The sequence below is a fragment of the Cheilinus undulatus genome, linkage group 12 (genome assembly GCF_018320785.1).
Source record: "Cheilinus undulatus linkage group 12, ASM1832078v1, whole genome shotgun sequence".
NCBI classification, from domain to species: Eukaryota; Metazoa; Chordata; class Actinopteri; order Labriformes; family Labridae; genus Cheilinus; species Cheilinus undulatus.
Window position 1 is genome coordinate 35093586 of NC_054876.1, and position 27965 is coordinate 35121550.

At 38.7% G+C, this 27965-nt stretch overlaps 1 protein-coding gene across 1 annotated transcript; it reads right to left on the bottom strand.

Annotated features, from left to right (window-relative positions):
• Positions 1-3662: 3662 nt before the first annotated feature.
• On the bottom strand, positions 3663-25784 carry gabrr3a (gamma-aminobutyric acid type A receptor subunit rho3a). The gene is made up of 9 exons (XM_041801461.1): positions 25642-25784; positions 24992-25104; positions 21191-21258; positions 20875-21098; positions 15573-15655; positions 12965-13102; positions 9250-9402; positions 5496-5689; positions 3663-4250 (listed from the first exon to the last, which is right to left on the bottom strand). Exons 1-9 carry the CDS (start codon positions 25782-25784, stop codon positions 3948-3950), a joined length of 1419 nt encoding a protein of 472 aa, XP_041657395.1. The 3' UTR covers positions 3663-3947.
• Positions 25785-27965: the final 2181 nt, after the last annotated feature.

Consider the following 27965-nt stretch of genomic DNA (forward strand, 5'->3'; position numbering starts at 1 on the left):
TGTCCCTTAAACACACACAGACTTGTTGTTGGCAGCCTGCTGTGTAAGTTTACTGTCAGTGAGTTTCTCATGTAGAATCAACAGCTGAGAAATGTGCACGCCCCTGAGACGTCAGCCTGAAAAGGTGACCGTCACATTACCTCCTGTAAGTGTCACTCAACAGCCGTGCTCCTCTTGAAGAAGAATGCCTATTATTTAAAAACACACCCACACTCACACTGTGATTTACTATCATCCAAAATTATTTATACACAGAACAGCTGTAATTATACATCAGGCACATATTCTCTTTCTCTAGTAAAGCACTCAAGGTGTGCTTCAGGGTGTGTCCTCACCTGTGTTCTCAGTGACAGGCATGATTGTTGGCAGGGGTTTCCATAGCAACATAACAAAGCTTTAAAGAGTGCTGGCATTGAGACATTGTTGCGTTACTGTTGCGTCACAAGAACTCCTTCACGCACCAGCAGCATTATTGTCTGTCATGCTGTGTACCTGCTTTTCAGGACTGTGAGTAGAAGGGGTTCCTTTCACTCACTCACACAGAATTTTGTTTCCTCCATTTTTGTTCGTCTTTCAGCTGCATTTTACATGGAAAACACCACTGGTTACACTGTTTCAAACTCATGAGTGCATGCACTATCACCACAGAGAGGATGATATGGGCCTGAACACTGATGTTGTTTTTTTTTTTTTGTTTTTTTTTTAGTTATAATATCTTGGAAAATCTAAGAACATGCTCTGAAAATTCCAGACATGTCTAAACTATTTCAGACAAAAATGCAACATCTATTGAAAACATAAAGAAATTTATAGCTGATTTGACTGTGATTAAAAAAAAAAAAAGAATCATGTTCAAGATGCGAAAATGTTCAAAAAAACTAGGCCTGATGCCTACTTACGGGTAGTTCAAGGTTCAGCAGTCAAAGCTTTACATTAACACCTGCCAGCTAGCCAACTGCAGGTGGATTTCAGCCATGGCAGGTAATGCAGTCACTCCCACAAGCCTCTTTGGGGGGCTGAAATTTTTGGTGACGCATCCGGTTCTTTATTCTAACTGTGTTTAACTGTTTAGCACCGGTGTTACACTGTAACAGCTGTAGTTGCTTTTCGCAAAGAGGCAGATTTGTATGGTGGCCTGAAAGTGCAATACAGAATTACAAGGTCTGAAACCATTTTTTAAAACTCGAAACAAATGTACAAAGCCCAATATAGAATCACAAAGTTCAAAAGACTTTTACAAAACTTTAAAAAAATTAGAGCCCAATACGAAGTTACAAAGTCCAAAGCACTTACAAAGCTTGAGACAATTTTACAACATCTGATATAAAAGCGCAAAGTCCGAAACACTTTTACGAAACTTGATACAAATTTATAAATTGCAGTATAAAATCACAAAGTCAAAAACACTTTTACAAAACTAAAAATTTTTAAATTTCATAGAACAAATTTGCACTAGGACATCATTTTCACAGGTGATGAAAAAAATATACATTTTGCATAACAAATTTTTAAACAGTCTGATTTAAAATTACAAAGCCTGAAATACTTTGCAAAATCTGAAACAAATTCTCAAAGTCTGTTATAACATTAGAAAGTCCAAAACACTTTCACAAATTTACAAAGTCTGATATAAAATTAGAAAGTCTGAAACACTTTTACAAAATTTGAAACTTGAGTCATTCCCCTTCTGTGAGAAACCGTTGTTTGAAATTTTGTTTCGGAAGTTGTAAAAGTGTTCTACAACTTGGAAATTTGTCTCAGCTCAAGGAAAAGTGGTTTGTATTGGACCAAGCTTGGCACATGCCAAGATTTAGTGATTTTGCATTGTATTTCCAAGCCACTGTTAGTTTTGCAAAAAAGGGTTCAATTTTCCCCCGGAATAAATGCAAATTGCAAGATTTTTGCTCACTTTATACAAGACCACAAGCTTTGTTGGACAGTTTGTTTTTTTCTGGGGTGAATGAGACAAAATTGGAAGAACAGTGTTCTTTACATTTCAAAGTAAATTTTAAAATGTGATAGTCAACCTTTATCATAAGCATCATTAAAATCTGGGCTTGAGAAAATTTAGGGTGGCTTGTTACTATGGGAACTACTTTGATAAATTCATGTTTAGACCTGCCAGCAGCCAAAAGGGCAACAACCCTGGCAAATTCATAGCATATCCTGGCTGGGGTTACTGGTTTAGCTATGCTTTTGTTTTTTGTGCTGCATGAGCAGATGCTACAATCCTCACACACAGCTGGACCCCAGATCCTAGACATTAGCTGCAAGTCTTCCTCCTAACCCTTTTATCCCAGAAGGTCTTGTCCACTAACCTATTAATAAAGGCATAAAATGACCCAAAAATGTCCTCTAATTTGTATAGAATATTTTGAGAAGTCTATAAATTAGGATGCAGAATAAAATCCTTGAACCTTGTCAACAAAGATGTTGGTGTTTATTTTAATCTGCATTGTTGAGTAATAGACAATTTAAGATAAGTGATATATTACCTCATATCACATGACTACCTTATTGTATAGTACTCAATCCTTAGATTAAGTTTAAGGTGTAGTTTTCTGTCTGTACACTAGGGGGAGTCATAGAGACCTTAAAGCTCACAACAGGTTGAGGAAACCTGCAGAGGAAATACTGAACCTATCTTCACAGATCAACAACCTCTAAGTGACTTGTCTCTGCAGTTTCAATGGGATTTGAGCGGATTAATGTCTTCACAATTTGGAATTGGGTACAAAATTGCTGTGTTTACAATACTGTATCATCAGTTTGTATAAAAGATTTACAAGCACAGGACTGTGATTCCACACATACAGGGAGGTGAAGGGCTAAAGAAGAGATATTGGTATCACTGCAGCTCTGGCTCCACATGGTGGAGGCTATTTGAAATCTATAGATGGAGGCTCCTCTCTTCTAATGCAAAAGTATGTAAATGAACACCTATCACACAAGCTACAGTTGTTTTGAGAAACAACAAACATTTTTCTCTATAATGTTTAACTGGGACTAGCCATTGATGTGGTCCTCTCTGTAATTCTCCTGGGGGCATGCCATGCAGTAAGACAGAGCATGTTCATGTGTTTGAGGTAATAAGCATAAAAATGTGAAACACAAAACAGAAGCACTCCCTTGGTACAGCAGAGATTTGATTACCTAATGGTAACTTACAGCCATATTTTAGGTTTATGACATCCCCCACTGAGCTATTGGAGCAGGGTTCAGGGTCAATTTTCATCACTTTTTAATTTTAGTTCCTCATCACATTATCCATCAATCACCTCTGATGAACCTGACATCCTGCTGGCTTCATGTAGCACAGCAGTGTTATACAACCGTGTATAACTGACCCTATGGCATAGGTAATCCTCTGCCTCCATATTCTCCATACTCTTTAATTCTAATCTACTTATTAGAGTTACGTAAATAAGATCTAAATGTAATCGCTCTATGCTTTTGTTGTCAGAAAGCATTCATTTTTTGTTTGGCAAGAGTTAGATGATTAAAATGCAAAAAAAAAATGTTACTTTCACTGAAATTAAAGCTTGAGACACATTTTGAAGAGCATACTTTTATTCTGCATTCATTTGCACAGTGATTGTACAGTAGATTTTTTATGATGTTTGAGCAATAAAATAAATCTAAAAATGTAAATACTGTATTTGTCTGTTAAAAACATTGTCTCTTTATAAAACAGGCATGTCAAAAAAACACTTAAACATCCATGAAAATAATGGCCTTTTAATGCATGAATTCAAAGCAGATCCCTCCAGGTTTTGAACAAAACCTTTGTGAGCAGATGACTTGCAAAATGTCTTTGTCCATCAGCAAACACTGTGCCAACTTCAGCTCATGTCCCATAACACAGTTTTAAACTGTAAGTTAGTTCATTGTCCCTCTCGGTGATAAACAACTGTCAACATCTGTGTTTTTGCTACACTGTTGATGTGTTATGCATACATACTCCAGTAAATGATGTTGAAGAGCAGGTAAGCCATGGGAAATATGACTCTGGAGTAAGAGTCAATCATGTAGCTGTTGCTCATTATGAAGCTGAGGTTTTGTTTTACAGGGTGCTTGCGGCGTAGCCTGGTGCCCTCTGTGGGTACAGAGGCAGTAGAGTTTCTAGCCTGGGTGTTCCTCTCTGTATTTGGGGTGCTAGCAACCTCTGGAAGCGAGGCCAGGTCAATCTCATTGTCATGGAAACAGCCATCGAACGCCATAGCCTGCGTGGCATCGTAGGACTCAGGAATCTGTGGCAGAGAGAGAGAGGAGAGGAGGGTTACACTGTGAGGTAAGCAAGCTCCAGATGGCAGGAAATTATTCTCTGTGGATCACGTGTCATGTGAGATTTAAAGGGGACATATTATGCAAAAATCACTTTTTCAGGCTTTTCTAACACAAATATGTGTCACTGGCCTGTCCACAATCCCCTCAAGTACCAGAAAAATCCATTCCCCCTCCCCCTCTCTTTCTCCACCTTTCAGAAAATGTGTGCTGAAACAAGCCATTCTCAGATTTTACACCTAGGCTACATTCACATTGCAGTCAAAAGTGACCTGAATCTGATTTTTTTTTGCTCATATGTGACTCACATCTGATTTTTTTCTGACTGTGTGGACAGCACAAGTCACATTGAATCTGACCTTATCAAATCAGATTCAGCCACTTTTGTATATGGTTCTCAATCAGATACGTATCTGATCTTTTGGAAGTTGACTGCAGTGTGAACAATCAAACAAAAAAATCAGATCTGAGAAAAAGATCAGAATTGAGCATTAAGGCCTGCTGTGTGAACGTAGCCCTAGTGACCTCACATGGGCCGTAAGCACCCGCCCCCAGGTTTGGTTGGCCCTCCTCCACTTGGAGGAAAGTTCCGCCCTTGTCTCCTGATCCTCCCAGCTTCCAGCTGAGATCCTGGATAGCTCAGTGGGTTACTCTCCTGACTATGGTCTGAACGATTGACACTTCGAATCCCAGTCAGGTCCTAAACTTTGGATTAAAGTGTCTGTAACCACAGGAGTGCTGCATCCATTTTCTGAGAGGGGTGTGGCCAGGGGTGGAGTCAGACAGTTAATTACCATTTAAAGCCACGGAAACGGCTTGTTCTGAGAAGGGCTGAAACAGAGGGGTTTTTAGACATGCAAAAACCTAATACTGGAGTGTTTTTTCAGCAACAAACTTCACAGGTGTGTTTTGGGGACCTCTGAGAAAAATATAAACTTGTCTTCAAAGGGTAAAATATGTCCCCTTTATGATGCGCAGATGGTTGAGTGGTTTAAAGCACTACCCATGTACATGGGCGGCCGGGGTTCGAATCCGGCCTGTGGCCTTTTACCGCATGTCTCTCCCCACTCTCTTCCCTGTTTCCGAATCTATCCACTGTCCTTCCTCTATCAAATAAAGGCATGAAAAGGCCCAAAAATAAATCTTTAAAAAAAAGACACGCAAGACACCATTAATAAATAAATGATAGAAATAAAAATCAATGTAATGACCTTAGCCCTCTTGAGCTTCTTCATCTCCTCCACTGTGGTGAAATAGTTGACGGCAGCATACTCAATGACTGAGAGAAAGACAAACAGGAAGCTCGCCCACAAGTAGATGTCTACGGCTTTGACGTAAGACACCTGCGGCATAGAGGCTGAGACACCAGTGATGATGGTGGACATTGTTAAAACAGTGGTGATACCTAGAAACAGAAAAAAGCAGCAGATTACAAAATAAGTGCAAAAAACATTTCCTCACGCCTTAATAGAAATCAGTTAAAATTGATTATTCTTTAGAACTTGGTCAGCCGATTAGAAACGTCAACATAGTCAGCTAGTTTGTTGCACCTATAAGAGTTGCTAAGTTAAAAATCATACCATGAAATTGGTATTAAAACAGTTTTCTGATAGGCTATTTCTAAGTCCCTTTACCTAATCTGTGTAGGTAACTAATGAAAAGCTGCATCTCAGAAAAAATTACCATGATTTTTCCCATGACTTACTTTAAACACCATAATCAAGATTTAAACAAAAAAAGCCTTGAAATATTTCAGTTTGTATGGGATGTTTGCTGAATATCTGGAAGATTGACTTCTTGATTTCAATCATAGAAAAAAAAAAAATGTATTTTTTATGCACCTGTAAGGTGGCTAGGATACATAAATAATTCATGCATGATGGCGAAAGCGTAGAAAATAAATTACAGTTTGACTCAAGCAAAGTGGTGCAATTTTACTACAGGATAAGCAATGAAAAACATCTAAAAGAATCATTATGGTACTGTTCGACTGTCTTTAGACGTCCAAAAGCTTACATGGGCCTACATCTTCTATGTTCTGTATTAAGTAAACCAGTCTTTTGCTTTATTTTCAGCTCTTCGATGAATGTCAGAACACGTAAAAACCATAACTAAGAAAGGGAAAACAAGACCTTATAGCCTTCTAGCAGGCGCACTGTGGTGATAGTCCTCGGTAATTTAACTGCAGGTGCGTTGTCCAAAGGAGAGGAAGAAAAATAACGTTAATATCTTAACTTTGTGTTTACAGAAACGGACGAAGTAACAAGGTTTGTAAGAATTTCGTTTTCGTGTTTACATTAGCAAAAGCTGTCTTTAAATTTTTCTCGTCTACTTTTGCTTTGTTGGAGGACTTCTGTGTGTAAGCTAGCAAAGGAAGCATTTTGTAGTTTGTCGAACTTTACCTTGTTAGCTTGTGGCTCTCAACCTGTCAGCAGCCTTTATACCTCAATGTTACTTTTTTATGACATTTTTTAAAAACCTAAATGCTGTAAAGCTAATCAAAAAGACACTCGCGATAGCTTTATTTGTTGTCAAGGGCTGAGAGTCACCAGTTAAATCGGTCGCCCATCAAAACGCAACATTGCTCACGTAAACTAGCAAAAAGCATTAGTCAGCTAGCCCGTTTAGCAGGTGAGTGTCATGTGAACAGAGGAGATGCTGTTTGGGACCTTTTGCAAAAAAAGGTTACTGTGTTTCTAGTATTGCAACGGTTAGTCTTATTCACTGTGGTTGTGCCTCTGCTATGCTAAGCCTTCTATCAATGACAGGAAACCGTAGGGATGGGAATTGATGAGATTTTATTGATTTAATTTCTCTTCTCGATCCAGTTCTTTATTGATTCCTTCCTGTGAAATTTCATTTTGGAAACAGCAGACTATAACAAGACTAACACTTTTAACAGCAAAAGCTATAGTTCAGAGCTTAAATATGGTTTTAAATTTTTGAGACTCAAGATGAACAAAAGAAATAAAACTTCAACTGAAGTAGATCTCCTGATTCTGCTTTAAACAGCACAAACTAACTAAGCAACCAAGTTTAATGGGCATTTCACTGTAAACAGCTCTGTAACAACACAGTGACACCCGCATCTCTAATGCTCGAGACAGAGCACCTTCGTGCACAGCAAGAGCGCTATCCACGAGAGGCTTGGCACACAGAAGTCTGTCATTGCTTTTGCCATGTTTCATGCATTGTCAGGTAGGACAACATGCACATTCTTTATCTCTGTTTTCCATATCTGGCACATGCTATCCTGAGAGTGGAGGACAGGCTTTTTAAGAGTGAAATCCTCCTATCCACTGAGGCAGTGAGGCTCAACATGCTAACAGGACGGACACTTGATGTCCATATATCCATAGTAAAGCTAATATGTTTAGCTTCTCTACGTGACTGGAAACAAATTTTTGCAGTTCAGGTAAGGCTATAAACGCCAGCTAGGTATAACATAACAGGGCTTTACATGCATCATTAGCCTGCAGAAGCCCGTTTATTCAACCACGCTGAAAGGCTGATTATCAAGAGCTGTAAATTCAATGATTTTCCTGTTCAGCTCGTTACCTTTGGGTGGTCACTGCTGTATTTCTTAGCTTTGTCGAATGACCTCAGTTTGAGGCGGTTGACGAGTTTTCCCTGGCACAAAGTTTTGTCATTCTTTATCATAAGAAAGTTTTTGTAGTCATCAGGGTGACGGTTTTTTAGATGCAAAATTAAACTGGTGGTGTTAAAGGCGTCGCATCACATGTAGTTACTTTACAAGTGATTGGCATAAATTTTATTATTGGCCAATACTGGTAATTAACTTTATTAGCTATTATCAGCCGATACCAATATGCTGCCGATATTAGTGTGCATCCCTATTGACAAATCAAATTTTATTAAGTGAGTTTTATTGAGCTATAATAAACAGTTTTGATAACCAAAAATGTTAAACATAAAGTGTTGGAGAGGAGAACATGCTGAAATATACAAAAGCCCTCTTGTTTTTTTGATGGAAATTTCTCAGTTAAAACAAACTACTCTCTGAATCCTCAACAGTGAACTTGAATTAGAATACAATACTACTGCTCATTTTCTTTAAGATTAAACCTTAAAATACATTTAGAACTAATAAATTGATATTAACAGTTCTTGTGCAAATGCATGCCTGGCATGAAATCACTGTTTAACAGATGTTGCACTATTCGCTTCATTTTTTGACAAATGAAGCTGCACTTTGGCTTTAGCCTGTTATTGTGACTGTTCCTCAGCTTCTCTGTTCGTGCTCGTTTCACTGACTGCCTCTTATGAGAGGCATTTGGAAGTAAGACATTGTTAAGGGAATCATTAAGATGAAATGTAAATCATGCTGATGGATTGTACCATTTGGAACTGGTTCTTGATTCCCATCCCTACTAAACTGTCCGGTAATTTGGCTTCAGTACCACAATGTTCACAGAGCAGGAAAGAGATGCCACATTATATACAAAGACCTTTGTTGCAGTTCATTTTACTATAAAGGTGTGACTCAACATAAACAACCTGGTTGGAGATTCCCATTCTCTTATTGTACTTGCACATTAAGGAAAGGAAATTATTTCACTGTTTAACTCCCTCTGGTGTCTTAAGAATGCTAGTCAGTACTTTCAGTAAACTTTTAATGAAATACCTTTTACTTTTACTTGATTTATAGACCATTACTTTTACAGCTTAAGAAAATTTAATCAAAGTGACTGTACTTCTACTTGAGTACTATAGTCTTGTACTCTTTCCACATCTACCAGTAGCCTATTCTAGTGTCTTGACAACCCTTGGAAAAAGAGCAAATAAGACCATTTGCCAAGAAAGAAAAAACATGGTTTAGTTTTGTACTAATAGAGATCAAAACTGTATTTCATAGTTGTTTTTTTCAGTTTTGAGTTGTGTATGTCATACAAAATATGTTTGTTTAAATTGTAGGCTCTTGAATGTACAACAGGATCTCAGTACCCAGAGAGACACGGGCAGGCACGGCCCTCCTGTCTATCCAGAAGGACACCCAGGACAGCATCACCATCAGCATGGTGGGAAAGTAAGTCTGTAGCATGAAGAAGAAGATATGCCTCCTGAGAATGAAGTTTATGTAGAGCCGGTTGTACCAACCTGAAACACAGATAAATGGACAGAAAGTGGAGGTGGGGCTGACAGGGTGGGGAGCAGGATCTAACAACTGAGAGTGGCAGCAGAAATAAACAGACAACCCTGAAATATGTTCCACATAATCAGGATTATGTTGAGGATCTGAGAAAGTACAAGATGGACCTACAGAAAAAACCTAGAACTTAGAAAGTGATTATTTTTTCCAGGCAGATCTATCTAGAGCTGATGTTATGTAAACGCCTCTTAAAGTGGAGAGGTTCCAACAAGATTATTTCATACTGAGAAGAAAATCGCCTTGGCCCTCTTTTTATCCTTCTTTCTTACACTGAAACTGTAAGTGGATTTAGCAGTGAGTCATTGACTGACAGCTCTATGCTTATAATATGATGGCTACAACCGAAGAAATGCCACATTAGATTTTTATACTCTACATTAAAATGGACTTGAAGATTCTGAGGGACGTGTCTTAAAATTAAAATGAGTTATATGATCTCTTAAAATGAAGCCTTAAAGTTAGTGCTTCATAACAGAAAAAATGCTCCTAGGTATACTATTGTGACATTTTCTCAGTGGAGTGTAATGGAATAATTAAATACTATAATATACAGTGATTTTATGATCTGGCAGGAATTTACTGTCAGTGTGTGTTACTACAGTTAGTTGCATGTAGGCACACTCGTTGCTCTTCTTTCAACATCAGTTAACACATTATGATAGTGAAGATTAGTTCAATATTTTGGAGCTGTACTTCCTCACTGGTTGTAAATAATTAGATGAATTGTCAGAGAACTATGTTGACTGAAAACCAGATGAAAGGTCTGCTATTTCTGTCTTGTTAAAAATGATAGTTGACCTGATTAAGGTAAGGACAAACACCAATATTGGGCTGGTTTAACCATGATCTTTGCTGCTTAATTTTTCTTTCAAGAATTTGAGAGTTGATGGTTATTCAATCACCAGTAGGCTGAAAGGGATTTTTAATGTTTAATATCTGATCTTCTCTTACTGTGTCTTTGGTAGGGATGGACCGATCCAACTTTTTGATCTTCAATTCCGATCAAGTACCTGGTCAGGTCAGGAATGGGAGCATATGCTGGTTCAGCACTGTGCCGTGTCAGCCTTGGTCCTGTACTGTTCTGGCCTCCTGATCCTTGTCCAGGCCTATGCCCCATCTCACCTGGTATCTTTCCAGCTGACCATCTGCAATGCCCCAGGCCATCCTGTGCTGCCCCTGGCATCTGGACCAGCCCACTGGGTCCTGGGCACCCAGTAGGCAGCAAGCTTGATCAGGTCTGGGAAAGTGTGTCTGGTGTCTGTAATAGCGCAGCTGCCATTCCTGTATCAAGCAGCTGACCCTTCCCATCCCTGCTCTCCTGAGCATGTCAGCATTAGACACACAGTATTGCCAATGATACCCATGCACTGAACAGAAGTTGTCACGAAGAAGTGCAGCCAGTGCCTCTGCCCAAAGAGTTGTAAGACTGGGAGGACCAAGGACAGAAAAGACTCTGACTTTCATCCACATGCACAGATAAGGAACGCCACACTGTCTTGCTCAGCAAACCCAATCGCCCCATATGTGAGTCCAAGTCTGCGGTTGATCTCAGCCTTGCGGTAAGGATTACACTGCCAAGGTAGGTGATTACCAGTATTCAATTAATAACCTAAATTCCTCACTGTAATGATGAATAATCATTTTTATGTAAGGCAGCACATAAGGTTTCCCAACTTTATGAGAGAGCGTTAAATAAATAGAAATATGCAAATGAATAATTGAATACATAGTCATACAATGACCATGTCCTTACAATCTGTGTACCACTTACAGAAGCATCACTCATCTGCTGTCACAGTGAACTGTCTTTTAGCTGTACTCAGTGTGCAAAGCAGCTGATAATGCAGTTCTTTGCTGCATGACTTTTCACACCACTGACTGTGTGCTCTTTAGTAAATTGATCTAGCATTTCCAAAGTGGCAGGTGAAATCAAGTCGCTGGTGTAGTCTCGTAGTTTTTAGCCTGTAGCTTAGCATTGTTCCCTGGAATCATAGCTCTAGGTATTGCTTTTAGCTCTTGCATCCATTAAGACTGGCCACACACTACACAGTTTTCTTTAACAATTTAAAAAATGTTGGAAACCACAAACAAAAGGATAATTTCAATGACTTTTCATCTCAAAGTGCACATACTAGATGACTCAGCCCAGACCATCAGGACTGGAGACCACACCTGCTGACCTGCCAGCAACCTCACAGTGAGGATTCCCTTAACAGGAGATTTCACAGAATCTCGCGTGATCAAATGTGACTTCAGAAGAATAACAAACATGGATTACTATTGATATCCTCTGGCTGTAACTCCATAACAGGCTGTGTTGGCATGTGTTAAAGTTGCATAAAAATCACAAGACAAGGAAAAGAATCTGGATACAATTCTGGCTGGAATTAAGGTACAGTTTTGTTTATGTTCTGGAGCAGTGTAAGTATGAAGTAGTATCTGGTCTCAAACAGGGCTTAAAATTGTGTAGTGTGTGGCCAGCTTATCTTTACTGATAAATGTTCTCATATGTTCAAGACCAAGCAGAGTGCTCTTTGGAAAAATTTGCATGATGGCAAACTGAACCACGGTTCAAAGTGTTTTGTCTTTTTAAACCATTACTGGGAAGTTTTCGCGTGTCTCTGCAATGCAGATGATAAAGTTGACTGCTTTGTTTTGTTTTATTTGTCTGCTTTCTACCAGAACCCCTTGAAACACATTGAACAACTATGATGTTAGCCTCCCTCATGCTGTGTTGGGTCCATTGGCAAAAATGCACAGGCATACTGGTGCAATGTTAACAGTGACTCACTGTAGTACACAGGAGAGCATAAGACTGAGCTGTATAAATCTATTCCGTGGATTGGCCCTTAGTCACAGATACCTGATCTAGTTATTTAAGTCAGGATTTGACAAATGTCAGATACCAGAATCAGATCGGCACATTCCTACTCAATGGACACAGCGCCTATGATGATGTCAGTTAACCGAGTCTTTGAAAGAGGTTTTTCATAAGCAGCAGTTTACACAGAAGATAAGTTTCTCTTGTTCTTTCTTCAATTTGTTTCTCAAATCTCAGTCCACATTTAGGTTATAGGTAGAAACTGACAAAGATAAAAACAAAACGGTGACATAAATGAACACTCTCCATCCCTCAGAGTTCATTTAAGTATTTTTTTATGTTATAGTGTTGCTTATTTAAAATCTATAGGAATTTATGTTTCATAGCTAAGACATAAGACTCATTTACATGTGCTTATGTATCAGAGGGCAACCAAAAGTCCGTCTATAAGTTTAACTGCTGGCTAAAGTTGCATATGAGAGTGGCATGGTCTAAATCTTACTATCTAGCTCTTAGGTTCGAAAAATGTCTCTTTTGTAATAATTTTAAATCTGGTCATTGGAAGCTCTTTTTTGGTAGGACATAAGAAGTTTTGTTGTGTAATCTGTATATTGATAAAGTCAGGAGCTCTCTGGTTGTTCCCAAACTGGGTACAGCTCAGAGGGCCCCCAGGTTTAGACCTCACATACCAGTACTGCTGTAGAAGGCAAGCCCAAAGGAAGGCTGGAAGTCTTCAATAAAAAACTGAGAGAGCACGATCTCGTCAGTCCTTAATGAATCGTTCCCGTTCTTCCAGTAGAGCATTAGGTCGTTCTCATTGTAAGCATCTTCAAGAGAGGAGAGAAGGGGGAGAGAGTCATGGCTGTGTTTCTCAGAGGAGAGGAGGGGGTGCACAGAAATGGGACTCCCAACTCTCCTCTGAGACCAGGATCCATGCTTTATCAAAGCAAAGAAAAAAGGTTAGAAAGTGAAATATAGGATGAGTACTTAGTCTAAGAGACAAAAATCTATCTGAACTGAGGTTGTCAATATTTTAGATACCTTTTTTATATTATGTGCATCAAGCAATACAGTATCCATTATTTTTATGTTTGATAGTATGAAAGATCATTTAAAAATAGTCCTATTTTTAACCTCAAAACTGCTGCAGGCAGAGAGATAAAGAGACAGGGGGAGAGAGAGTTTCCTCATTGGTGGGTGATCAAAAAGAGAGTGAGTGCCATAAGTGACAAACAAAGCAGTGTTACAGAGAAATAAGATGATTTTTCTGATTGTTTCACAGTGGTAATGCTCGAAAGAACCTTAAACAGTCCAACAGCTCTGTGTAGACGTAAAGGAAAACTCAGGATTCTGTTTTATTGATGCAAAACATGCTCTGTCTCTGCTCTGCGCCATTTCACAGACTCTACTGCTGACTGTTGAATTCACCATAAAAATGTTTTTTTTTTTTTTAAGTTTCTTTAGTGTCTCATTAACCTAACGAGCCAAATAGACTGCCTTTTATAACCATTGTATGGGATGTATTTCACTTCCATCTGCGGAACCGCTTATAGATATTGTTTGGGAAGGGTAGGAGCTCTGAAAAAATCTGGAAGGATGACTGGAAGAACGTTCTGTTTCATCCATTACCAGCCAATCAGAGCAACAAGACAGAGTCAAGACAGTCCGGCTGCAGACGGCCTCTCTCAAACACGCTCTGCAGACCACTGCTGTTAGATACCACCAGTGTCAGGACGAAAATAGAGGCAAAACCTTTCAGAATAAAATTTAAATAAACTTCTTGTAAGGTTAGGGTTGGGTCAGGACACTACAGGTTAAAAGATGAAAACCTGATCTGCAAAACTTGATTACAAAATGTTTAATATAGCCGACTTAGCAATCTTTTTACAGAAAAAAAGATTGTCCTCCATGAAAATGCTAACACAGCTGTAGTTTTCAAGAAGGGCTTGTGAGAGCAACTGTCTGCAGCCAGACATAGTGGACATCCACAGTGTGGGTGAGTTAAGATTTTAACATGAGCTTGACAGATAACTGCTGTCATTGTCTACTATCTGTGGTACCAGTTTACGAATCAAACTTTTGGTGGTCAGGTGGAGAGCATAAACATTTTTTTTTTTTTTTGCCAATAAAAGCTTTCAGTGTGGTTCTTTGTCTGGTTCTAATTAAACTGCTGTTGTAGCTACTTTAAAACTATTAGTTGCATCAGCAGCAGCTATTAATCAGTGACTTTCAGTACACCTAAACCATGCCTGAAATTACCATAAACTCACATATAGGCTGGTCAGGAGAAGAGCAAAACCAACTTGCATCCAAGTTAGTTGCGTCATTCGCAGACATTGTTACTGGCTTCCGGTACAACTGAACCACACCTTTATCTATTGTCTTGTTCTCCTCAAATAACCCTGAGATGTACGTCAATTCTGAGACTGGGCCCAGACTGAAGCTTTGCAATATGAAACTGCATGATGACAGACATTGAATCTGGCTTATCCTCAGTGTAGCATGTCATAAAGATGCACTACTTAATGTGGAGTTTGGTACAGACAGAACAGAGGAAAGAGACAGTAATGTCACCTGGTACTTCAAAGTCTTTTTTACACATCCCAACCTATAGACCTATGACAGCTTCACTCAGCCTTTCTAATGTGAACATTAGGAATAAATGTAGCTAAGTTTACCAGTTTTGAATAGGAGATTTTTTTTTTTTTGCTGTGGTATTGAAACAGAAATCAATACTGTTTGATTTTAACCAATATTATAACAAAATCAAAATTCTGGTATTGTGACAACTTTAATCTGAACTGTATGGAGGTTACTGCTGACCATGTGATTATTTTTAGCAAACTTGAAGTTCATGGAAACATCAAATGAAAAAGAATCCCTTTTAAATCCCACTTTACAAAGACCGTTATGTATAATGGACAGAGATTGACCTGATTGAGGATTAAAGAAAGAAAAGAAGATTGTGATGGTCACTGTGTTTTTATGCTGAATGATAATGGAGTGTGACTTATGCAGTGTGTCATCGATCAGTCAATGCCAAAAAGATGTCCATTAGCGTTTTCAACTAGGAACAGGAAACTGACCAATAAGAGGTAAAAATGAAAAGATTAAATCTTTTTCAGTGCAAGCCAGTGCTGCAGATAAAGTGCAGTAAGCCAAACATGGAGGGTTGATACATCATGTTCAGAGAATTTTTACACAGGTGTAGCACAACAAAATAAGCTTAGCCTTCTGTAAAACAGCTTTTGATAACCTATCAGACACTCAGTGTTAAAAGTGAAGTTTGATACTCACAGCTCTCCAGCTCTAGAGAGCAATTCTGTGTGTCCAGAGGGAAACTGCTGAAGTCCATGGAGCACAGTGCTGTCACAGTGATCCTAAAACACATTCAACAGTTAAAAAAGACCAAAATTGATCAGGCATTTGCAGCATCAGCCAACATGTTCTCAGAAAACTTTTTATTTGAATCGATAACGGTAAGAGCAACATGTGTAGATTTACATCGGTCAACCAGCCTGTCCAATAAACTTGATTTGTTTTTAACTGATCCGTTCATTCAATTACTGTCTGTCTATGAAAGTGGCTACAGCAAGCTGTTAGTGGTGACGCCATATTGTTGACAGCTGTGGCTGAAATGGATACAAGTGTCTGAAAGCTTTCTGGACACCCTCATATGCCTGTCAGGCTCTGCTCACTAAGCCATGTGCTAATAGTATAGTGGGTGTTTTTGTCTTAATCTGAGTCATTTTTGAGTGCTCCACTGGTATTTAAATGATGATTAATGGGATTTGTTTTCTAGCACATGTAAGGTCAAATGAGTAAAGTAGATAGAACAAACCCTCTTCTTATAGATATGGTGTTAAATTCTTATGAAAGAGAATGTGTCTTTGCTTTTAATTATACGGGATTTACTGCCTCAGCTACACTTAGTCTGAACTGTACTCCCTTATAAAAAATACCACAAATAGTTCCTATTGTTAGCAAAAATCATATTCATGCCTGTTGTTCAGTAAGGATTATAATTACCTAAAGGTACACACTTATTTTAACAAACATGATTAATTTTGGTTTAATAACCAATATTTTAAACCTGAGCCAGGCTGTTTTGCTGAACATAACCATGTGTTAAAGTCGCCAAACTGCTTCTCTGGTCACCAGATGTTTTGCATTTCTGATACATCTGTCACTTAACCTGTTCTGTTGATTGGGATGAAGACGTTTTTTTGTAGAGGCAGCTACTACAGAAAAACATCATAGGTGAAGCACAAACAATCTTTGGTTTATAGGGATGGATGACTCTTAATTTAGTCCAATAACAGCAGCTTATTGTGTTGGCTAACTGGAGACACCAAGCAAACTTAAGTTCAAAGCTTAGCTACTAGAATCAGTGAGTAAATTTGCCAGCTAAATAGGATAATAGCTTCTCTCTTCTTTGAATAGGAATTTCAGAAGTCATAATGAACCAAAGGATTTCACTAGTGCATAAGCTTATTGTATTCCCATCAGAAATAAAATTTTACTGTTTTTCCTGCATTAACAACATCATCTCAGAATTATTAGACGTTTTTGTGAAAAAAAAAAAAAAACCTGCTCTATGTTTAAGTATGAATTGCCTCAAAATCCCAACAGAAGCCATCATGCAGGTCATTTAAGGAAGTAAACATGGCCTGACTGTTCAGTCTTATCCAGCATATTTTTGTTTGGGTTTTAGACTTTGGGAGATACTCGTGTCTTTAAGTAACATACCTGAAATTGTTGTTCGTGTGTCAGCTTTGCGCTTGCACCTTAAACTGTGTTTTTCCTATTTTTCAAAAATAGGCAGCGGTGGCACCCTTCTTACCCTGTGCATGTGCTGTGTGCATACTGGCCCAACCAAACGCTCATACAACTTTAATTCCAAAAATTTTGTACTATTGGGAAAAAAAGACAATTTTGTTTTACTATACAACATAATGTGCCGCTGCGACCACATGTGATGTATTGTAGTTTGATATTGAAGTTCATCTGATGCCGCCCGTACAAGATGGTGTTCTTCATGAAAACATGTGAGCACGGATGAATGCTGGTGGTGGAGGGAAATTATGTGTTCGGATACAAGCTGTTCTGATCTGCTGGATGTTACAGTTTTTTGTAGGATTAGCTGAGATCAGATTTTTTTCACTCATAAGTATCTTGTAATACTGCAATAATGATGCCATTAAATCAGGAGGAAAATGTTATTTTCTCATGTGAATGCAATTTGCTTCTGTACACTAGAACAAATATCAGAAAAAAAAGATGTAGATGAATTCAGTTTGTCAAAGAAGTTGCAATATTTCAATCGCAATAATTACTGCAAATTCAAATCTTTATTAATTTTTGCCTTTCTTTTTTGTCCAATCACAACTTTTCTTGCAAATTTGATTGATCACTCTAGTCCTGTCATCATGTGCATCACCACACTCACTTTCTTTCCTGTATATTTTAAGCATAGCCCCACTAAGGTTATATGTGTGGGACATTAAAGAGTATTACACAATGAATCTTAAGTATTTTTGCTGCATGAGTGAGACCTTATATTTTTGCTGTGAAGTAGACAGCTGTGTCATCTGAAGCAACCTCTGAAATCATCATCTCTCTTTCATGTGCTTTATAATCTAGTCTTCAGTTTTATCAGAGACTGATGAGTAAATCATTGATGATACTTTTAATACTCAGTATCTCCTTGTTATCCATTCTCTATCTCACAAACAAAGACCATGGCAATAAAGAAATGGAGTTGAGTCCTGAGATGATTATAAAGGTCGAGAGATGTAGGGATGAAGGTAAGGACTGAGGGATGAGGGTAAGGGCTGAGGGACGCTGGGTCAGGGCAATGAAGGGATTAATTTATGAGGGACCAAGAAGATAGATGATGTGATGTTGGGCCGTTTTGAGTTGGTACAGTCCAAGGAAATCTGAAGATTTGAGACTTGGAATTGATGGTCTTGGTTGTGGTCTAAGGCGGATAATCAATCAGCTTGAGCTGATCATGGTGCAGCGTAAGGAGCCTCTGAGCTCAGTGGATGGGTGGATTGTAACTCTAGTAGGTGTAAAGTCTGTCCGAAGTAATGTGGTGTTTTTTAGGAAGATGACGTAAATGGATATTAGATGATGGAGGTATAAGATGTTGTTGGTGCGGATCAAAGTAGAAAGTAAGCATATTTCTCATGTCTATGAGAACTAACAACCATGAAAAGTCCACCTCACCATCTCATGATGCATTTGGCTGAGTTGATCAGTCAATCATAGGCTGTTTTTCTGTCAACCCACCAGAGGCTCTGTTACTGATCTCAAAGAATAATAGTATTTATAATGCAATGCGAAAGCAATATCTCTTTGTATTTGTAAATCAACAAACAAGCACAGCTCACCAGAAAAGTACAAGAGTTTCAATGTTACAACAAAAACAAAGATTCTTATTAACACATTAGTTTTAGTAATTTAATGCCTATTGAGAAACTATGGCTAATAACTATCATTTGTCTAGTTTTTACAAATTTTATCAGGCATCTTGACAAGGAAATGGTCACATGATGTGAAGTCAGAAAACAGACTGCCTGATCTGCCAATGCCAAGGACTTTTTACTGTTTGTCCATATTCCTTACTATGAATTCATGCCTTATTAGAAAATGAAATAAGCCTCATAGTATTGTAATTTTTTTGGAAGTCTTTTTTTCATTGGATTTCATCAATTCCCCCTGAACCCGGACAAACTCATAGAGTTGAATGCACCAGCTAGGGGTTTTTCTCTTACTTTTGACTTGGCAATGATGGACTTCTGGACTCAAATTTGCACAGAGGGCACCAAGTCAAAAAAGAGAATGGACTTAAGGCTGGCTCAGACTACACAATTTTTTTTGGTCGTTCACGATGGCACCATGTTAGACTATGCGACCAAAATCTCGTCCCGTCTTGGCTGACAGCCTGGCCACACTACAAGAGTGATCCAGACTGCTCTGCGTATGCTGACGTCACCACTGCTCCGCGACTGAGTGCGAGTTCACAGGTTGTCGGGGGGCGGGCCAAAGAGTGTCAGTCACTCTACAACAGGAACGCTCCGTGTGATTGTAGCGGTCTTTTGCTCGAAAAAGGAAAGTAAGAAGCAATGATGGCTTGGATTATGGATAGTAAGTATGGATGTATCAAGAGGAGGACAATATGGACTGGCTTTTCTTCAGATAGTACTTAAGGTATGCATGTGATAACGTGAAAAAAAACAAAATTCACATAGTTTTAGGAAATAAAAGGGGATAGAGGTGGTAAATCTTGTAAATGATGACGCAAAGATAAAGAGCAAATGTTCTCCTGATGTTAAACGTCAGGATTCACGTCAGGTCAGTTGATGTCAGGTCAGGGTGTCAAACTAGATGACAATGTACGAAAAATTCTGACATGCTAGTCTTGTAGAATCGTGGTTTTGAGGAATCGTAAGGAGTCTTGAACGCGTCGTTAATTACGTCACACTACAAGACTGTTAGTCGTTCCCGACTCTCAAAATCTGGCCTGAGTTTTGACGACGAGCTGCGACGTCGCAGTCGGGCTTAAATCTTGCTGAATTTGTGTTGTCTGAGCCGGCCTTTAGCTTTACCAGTCTTATTATGCATTCCATGCTAGTCTTCCCAGAGTCCTGAGAGCTGCCAAATAACAAGTGTTAATGCTAGCCTAGCAAGCTAAGAAAAGGATCAGTATGAGTCCTATAAATGCATCCAACAATATCACGCAATCTTGATTCTGATTAGAAGTCACTTGCTCTTTCCTGTCTTCTCATGTGCTGGTGATTTGATGAAGTTCAGTAGGCAACTTTATAGAGTCAAAGAAACACTTTTGTTGGCCAGCATGCTGTTGTCTGATGAATATTATTTGTGTGCCAAGCCAACAGTGTTTGAAATGCTGCTCATATTTGCTATGCTTGTATTTAGGAGTCTTTCAACCGAATACAAGGTTTATTTACTAAATAGTGGGCCATTGTTTCTTCAAATGGTGATTATGACAAAATGGGAGAAAGTGAGAGCTGTAAGTGGGTGAATCTAAGAGCAGTTGGCACCTGCAGCGCAGCGTCTTCTGACAATGAGGGACAAGCTATTTCATTCACTCAGACATGGCTTCCCTGCTAAAACAAAGCCTCTTGATCTGCTCACTGACTGATTTAACTTTCAGTATGTTTGCTGCTGATTGTGGATGACTGTCTTGTTTTAAAGCATTTTTATTGATTATCTTCTAAAGAAGACATGCTGCCATTGTGATCTTCTATTTTATCTGTTGATATTACATTGGATGCATGTCAGATTTTCTGAACTTATGTCTGTTCTCCCCAAGGCATTAGAGTTACAGCCAGGTGTTAAAAAAACAGAGCTCAAATCCAGCCTGTGATAAATTGGTTGTAACTTTACAGGACTAAGTTGGACTTCTTTACACCCAGCTCTGGCACTCAGTTTTTTGGAATGACTTAGAAATTTTCTTGTATTTTTTGCCATTTCCCAGTAATTTTGCCACTGTAGTTGCTGCTACTTAATTCTTTGTTTGATGCTAATAATTTCTGTCTCCGATAATGACATAAGAGATGTATTTATTTACCTTACGCTGTAGAGGATATTGCCATCTGGAAAAACCCTCAACATGATGTTCTCCATTGTTGTGTCGTGGATAAAAGATCGCTTTGAGTGAACAAAGAAAACATCAGGAACCCAAATCTTCTTCACAAGGCGTGAATCAAACGTCCGACTCTTGTTGCTGCTGGAAGGGAAGGCCAGGCGATCATCTTGCCAGTAATGTCTTAGGTACAAAGTCATGGTGAAGTCCTGAAAAACACATGCAACACATGGTACTCAAGGTCAACAAACCAAAGGAGATATACTGGTTATTGTACAACAACAGTCCTCGATAGACATACCATGTTAACTTCAGATATGCTGTCTATGCTCTCTACCTGGACGTCGATGCCCACAGGAATAGCTGAACCTGCAAAAAGGGTCAGACACACAAAGGATTAGCAACAGTTGTGTCATATTTTCCATGAATCATCTGTCTGCACATCTGCAAGAGATTATCCAATATATGTGTAAATCCCACTACTGATAAGATATAAGCCACGTCTGAAATGATGACCCAGACATCATGCTGGTGCTACAGCATGACGAAGCTTAAAGTCACATTCATTTCAAGCCCTCATAAATAACTTCTATTTATTTGTTACAATAATCTGACAGATGGTCCAAACAGCACATTAACTGAAGCAGCATATCTCTACAAATCTGCCACCTCTTCACAATGCAAAGATAAGATGCAACAAAATACCTGATGTTTGTATCTCCAATATCTTATCTGTTTTTCTTCTTCTGGATTAGATATGATTTATCAAATAGTACTGTAGAGTGCTGGCTGTGCAGTTTCAAACTAAAAAACCAAAGAAAACTAAAGCTGCATTTGGAGAGAGCAGACCTGAGTTCAGGCCAACAGTCCATAGCTGTTGCAGGTTTTCCCGATATAAACAGTTACAGTTTGATCAATGTTTTTATTGTGATCTGGGTCCCAGCCAAAATTTAATGGCTTAAATGGGTTGACGGACATTTCACCTTTACATCAAGCTTTTCTTTGCTTTTCAAAGAATTTCTAAGAACATAGACCCCTTGTTAGAAAAAACCATACATTATTACATTAGTGGGGTTTCCATACAGATTTGTCCAGTTTTAGGCATAATAGATGGACCTAACTCAGCTGAAGTTTTTTTAATATCCTCGTTTCTTAAATTTTAAAGTGTGTTGAAAGGACCAAAGTTTAAAGTTTGAAGGGAAGCTTCTTTCATTTTTTTACACTAGAGGAATATGTTTGTTTTCTTTCAAGCACTTTCATTTTTTCTCTCCACCATGCAAACCTTTTAATTAGGAGAATTAATTTCAATGATGGGTCAGCTCAAGCACAAGTTTTAGGAAAGCTCAATGTTGGACTTTTGCAGGTATCCAATATGCCGATATTTACAAATAACTTTTAACTAATACTGATATCGATACCAATATTTAAATGTAGTTTAGACCTAAAACTTCAATTTAAAGTTTGAGGATGAACATATTTAACAAATTTCAGTCCTTAAAACAAACTTTGAAGTATAAGGAATGATGATGAATAAAGAAGAAGACTGTTTGTTTGTCCAGCCTTAAACTCCACTTATTTATTTGCTGATATGGCCAATATTTACAGCTGATATAGTGAGATTCTAATAGCCAAAATAGTGGTTTTAAATATCTGCAGAATTTTTTATATCTCCCGATATAGAAAGTTCACTTTTAATAACTGCTGGTACCGATATCATTCTGATAATACTCTGCATCCCTTGGGTGTTCTTTACAATGGGGCTAGGATGAATTTGGCATTATTAGTATAATGGATTTCTGCAAAACTCCAATATTGTACTTGCCACTCCATTCCCCATAATAAAACATTTATGTGAGGATTAATTTAATTCAATTCAGTTAAAAAAACTTTATTTCTCCTATCGGGGGGGGGGCATGGTGAGGCAAAGCATTGGCTTCGCTACGGTTGGATTGTCATGGCAGAAGCATTGCCTGCTGGTGCCAACAGATGCACCTACAGTCTCACCCATGGTCTCACTGGACGACTGAAAGTCAAGTCATAGCAGAGGGTAAATATTCCTCTATTCCTCCCAGCATTGTGAGTATTCTCGCTACAATTCGCTGTATTTCTCGCTGTTATGCTCCGACTCGTCTCCTTGACTGGGCATGCATCTTTCAAACTCTATAAACTCTAGAACTTTGAATAGAAACACAACAAAAAATGCTACTGGAATCGAAGTTACTCATGTCCGCCATCTCCTGGTGTAAAGTGGTAACAGCGCAGACCTCCACCATTAGCCCTATCTCCCAATAGTACAGAATCCTTAAAAAATTCCTGGATCCAGACGCTGATCCGGATCACTCCCAAAATCGAATCAGTTCTTCCTTATGCCATTCCTGACATTTCCTGAAAATTTCATTAAAATCCATCCATGACTTTTTGAGTTATGTTGCTAACAAACAAACTAACAAACTAACAAACCCACCCGATCACATAACCTCCTTGATGGAGGTAACAAAAACATGTTAGTTCATTCAGTCATGTTCTTTAACTTCTTATTGCATAAAAAATCTGAGGCATATGAAGGAAACAACAACATGGTCTCTTTCTTTCTGTTTTACCATCATTGGCCTTTATCACACAGTATTTCCCCAGTCTTCTATTAATCATATTACACTAGCACTTGAGCCTTATGTAACCTTTTGGTTCCATAAGATTTGTCTCTGTACATTAAACTTTATAATTTTGTGTTTATTTTGGTTGATTTGGAGCTTTTCATAGATTTTTTTGCTATCACAAATAACCCTATTAAGTTGTTAAAAGTCCTTATGAAGTATATCTTGAAAGAATTTATGAAAAGTAGTCTTTTCTTGCAGGCTAATAAGTACACTCAGAAAAATGGCATTTTTGGATATTTATATGCCTCAGCTGTCTTTTTATTTTTAAAAAGGCTTAAAATACTGCAACTGACATTGCAACTTTTAAAAGGCATTTCAGTTTTAAAAAACCTCCAATAAATCATGTAAAATCTATGGAGTTGCCAGTTATATTCCAGCACATTTCATGATTATATAAGTATCCAACATGGTGTATAGCATGGAAGGGTCTTCATGCTGTTGACCAGTTGCACAATACAGCAAACGTATGATGTGTACAGTAACTGTCCTCTTGTCTCTGTGCCATTATCTAATGAATAAGCTCTCTAAACCTTTCGTCTACGATAACAATAGAGTAGTCAAGTGGGAGGGATTATATCAGGCAGCTAGGGTCCTGAACGTAAAGTCCTGTTTGGTTTTATAAAACCTTAGGTCACTCAGGATTTTTGAACTTTCAAAAGGCACCAAACCCTCTGGAACCAACAAAAGATGACAGTTCAAACAATCGGATTAATTGATATGATTCATAAGAAATAAAGAATCTTATAAAACACCCAATCCAATCATACATTCTTTGTTGATTTTGTAAAGTCTAATAGTTGGAAAGGAAAACTCCGTGACGCAAGAGCTGAGGTGACACAGGTGTTACAGGAAGTCGGTTCCAGTCAACAGCTCATAAGAAGCTTTTCCAGTGTGTGCACATTGATGCTTTGTGTGAAGGTTTTGGTATGACAAAGCATATTCTCTTTGTCATGCTGTACAACTGCCCTAATGTAGCATAAATGTCAAGTAAGTGTCACCCCTTTCTGGAGTCTTGAACACAGAAAAAAACGTGTTGTAACTGTGAAGGTAAAAGCGTTCTGTAACTGTGAGGAGGCCTTTAACTTAATTTTTCGTTGAAGTTGAAAGGGATTAATGGTAAACAAATTTACAAAAATCTAGACGTGTTTGAATGAAGAGGAAAATGTCATCTTTCTAACATTGTTTTTTTTTTTTTTTTTTTCTTTTCAATCCACAGAACTACCAGGCACGCATATCAGATTATTTTATCTGTACTGTCACTTGTCTGCAATCATCGTCTCACACGGCAGACTATCTAGGTCACTCAGGTTTTTTTTGGGAGGCGTAATACCAAGGACAGCACAGTAACCTACATTAACCCTGCCGAGTTGCCAGGAAAACATATGGTTATTAAAACTGTCATGAACTGTAAAACTGAAACTGATAAACCCAGGTGTGTGTCTTACCTCCAAAGCCCGGCCTCATTGCAAAGTCGTGGTCCTCGATCCGAAGCAGCTGCTCGGATTTAATTAGCATCGACTTGGTGCTGTCCAGCTTTTTCATCTTAAGATCGACCCGTCTGAGAACCAGAGACACCAAATAACAACTCATGTGGAAAATCTGTCCCCATCTTACTCTTTTCTAACTCCCTTGAAACAGAGCAGATACCATGCTTTAGTGATTTTACTTCAGCATTCCTATTGCAATCAAAGACTTTGATCTAAAGGAAGTGGAAGTTTTCTTACTATAAGATACTGACACTGATTTGACACGGCAGTAAGTAGGTCAGAGATATTTAGGGACCTCTCTTAAATGTTTTTTATGAGTTGACCTTGACATTTTAGGGTTCTTTGCACTAAGAGCCCATCTGACTTCAATTTTCTCAAAAAAATCCAGCCTAATATCATTTTTGTAATTTCAAATATCTCTTACCGGTTTTACAGATAACCCCTCACCTGAAATGATTATTTGAACCTGCTCCTACCTTTCCATCCACATTTCTGATGACAGTGTCAAGTAGCAAAAATAAGTCCACACAATACATAATCCAGCTGTCAAAAAGTAAAATTTGCCATTAAAAAATGTATGTCAAGTGAGAAATCCCATTCAGGCTCACCCTCCGTGCTTTGGTTTGGTGTTCTCTCCGACATACTGCTCCTTGTGTCTCCTCTTGTTGGGAAAGTGGCCGCCATTGAGCTGGGTGACAGGCCACAACCAGGCCAAGCACATCAGTCTGAAGGCCAGGAGGGCCGTTCTCATGGTTAAGCCGAGGCTGGAAAGACCCGAGGAACCCGGACGTTCCTCACAGCGCGTCAGTGTCTTGTCCAGCTGCCCCAGTCCTCTACTGGCACATCCATGTCCCGGCAGCACTCATTCTGCTCCGCCACGCACACACCCAGCTACTTCTGCATTATCCTGCTCTTTCATCTTCTGTAACATGGTGAACATTAGTCAAGATAGATCCGGTGCTTAGCTCCAGTGCACAGGCATCCCTGTGGTTCACTTGTCTCTGTGTCATCCCTCTGCTTACGTCTTCTGACACAACATGTTGCCCTGACTCTACCACTGTCCCCTCCCTCTGATTTAAAACCAAATATCAATTTATTCCTATAATGACAAAGGAATACCATTAATTCCTCTCTAATCTTCTTATCTGTGGTTGGTGAAATCTTTCAGTAACCTACAAACTGGAGGCAGCACAGAGAGGGGAGGGGGGATAATACAACCAGCAGTTTCATCATCATTCTGACCAGATAAAAATAAAAAGCCTGTAGCCTACTTTTTATGCAGTGCAGGATTTTCCCTCGAGTTGGTCTCTGTGGCAGAGGGAGGACTCAAATGATCCCATCATTGGCAGAAGACAGATGCAAGCATATGTTTGTGCCACATCTGCAAACGCTGCACTTCTGACTCCTGAACTTGCAGAGCATATGATGCTAAACTGAGCCCTTGAACTTTTCCACCCCCACCAACATGTATTACAAAAGAGGGACAAGAACAAAGTCAGAAAACAAAACGTCACTCACAATATGGCGACAAAAAGTGCAGCATCCTTTGTGACCCAGCGATGAGGTGAAGCTCTTATTTAAGGCTAAAGGATCCCTTGTATTGCACGCAATCCTTTGTAAAGTAAAATCTAGTTCAACAGGAAAAAAAAAAAAAATCCACTGTAATCTAAAAGGATATCATGCAATCGAATTAATTTCTATCTGAAACAAAAGGAGAACATTACAACATACAAAAAGAAAAGGCTATTTCAATGGATGACTTTATATTTAAAGCTAGTTTAGCAGGTTATGAAACAGACTAAAATTAATACTGATGCCTCTGTGGAGCTACAAGGGCAGACTCAACCATCAACATGAAGATTGATTATTTTTGACTGACTGGCACTGATGAAAAGAGGGAAGCTTTCAAACAGAGTGAAACAGCACACTGCATAAACAGTCTTTGTTTACATTCTCCACAGCAAAGATTTTTGATACTTGTGACTTTTGCAGATGTTTTAAAAGCACTCATTTTACATGCACAGAACAAAATCAGCAAACCGATAAGAGTTACTGCTTCATCTACAGGGATCCCGAAATCAACCCAAACCAAAAGTTCCTCACCAGAGCTTTAAATTTGTCCCCTGAATGTAAGTGACATCCCTGCCAAACTGAGTTTATAAATGTCCCTGATTATGCAGCTTTTTAGCTCCCTGTTGTGTAATATTACTAAGTCGTGATCACATACAGCTATTGCCGTCTGATGGATGACTGATGGACAGTTGGCATCCCCACAAGCAGACAGGATAGAGTCCGAGACCTGCTGCTGTTGAACAGCTGCTGACAAACGTAAGAAGAATGTTGCTTCTCTAGTTTGCACACCAAAACTTCCCAGGTTGTGAAATAAAACACAAGTCAATAGTATGAAATTTAGGCTGCTGTGTTCGTGGAGTGTTGCTCACTAAACCTATGTTTGCACTTACAACTCTTAAAGGATTACATTTCAACACTTTGATAGATTGAAGGCAGTGATCCCCCTAAAGCAACTTCAAGGGACATGTTTGAAGATGAATAGAGGAGATGTTCCTAGAAACGTTTTGATTTCTTCATGGTTTTCGTGGTCTTTTATTGAAATATTTTACTTTGCACTTCAAAAGGGTTTACTGGGATTTTACAAGTCCTGTTTCCCCTTCCTGGCTGTCCTGTTCTTGATTATGGTGATGAATGCCTCTGCTTTTAGTCTTCATGTGCTGGACAGTATGTGTCATGATGCACTGAGATTTATCAACTGTTGTGGTGTATTTTATATTCTAAAGTCAACTGGACTGCTGTAAGCACATGCTGGCTTGCACGTTGATACACCATGATTTATAAAGCCAGTCTGGTACATTTGCAAACTACCTCTCCACTTTTAATATTGAAAGGTGGAATACACAACTTTCTTTCATTTTAC

What these genes read in the sequence shown, in the direction of transcription:
- gabrr3a (XM_041801461.1), bottom strand. Translation starts at nt 25,784, where the DNA reads ATGAGAACGGCCCTCCTGGCCTTCAGACTGATGTGCTTGGCCTGGTTG. An exon ending in CTCTCTAGAGCTGGAGAGCT is followed by an intron (nt 13,103 to 15,572) that starts GTGAGTATCAAA and finishes CCTCTCTTGAAG; the next exon opens with ATGCTTACAATGAGAACGAC. An exon ending in AGAAGCTCAAGAGGGCTAAG is followed by an intron (nt 4,251 to 5,495) that starts GTCATTACATTG and finishes TCTCTGCCACAG; the next exon opens with ATTCCTGAGTCCTACGATGC.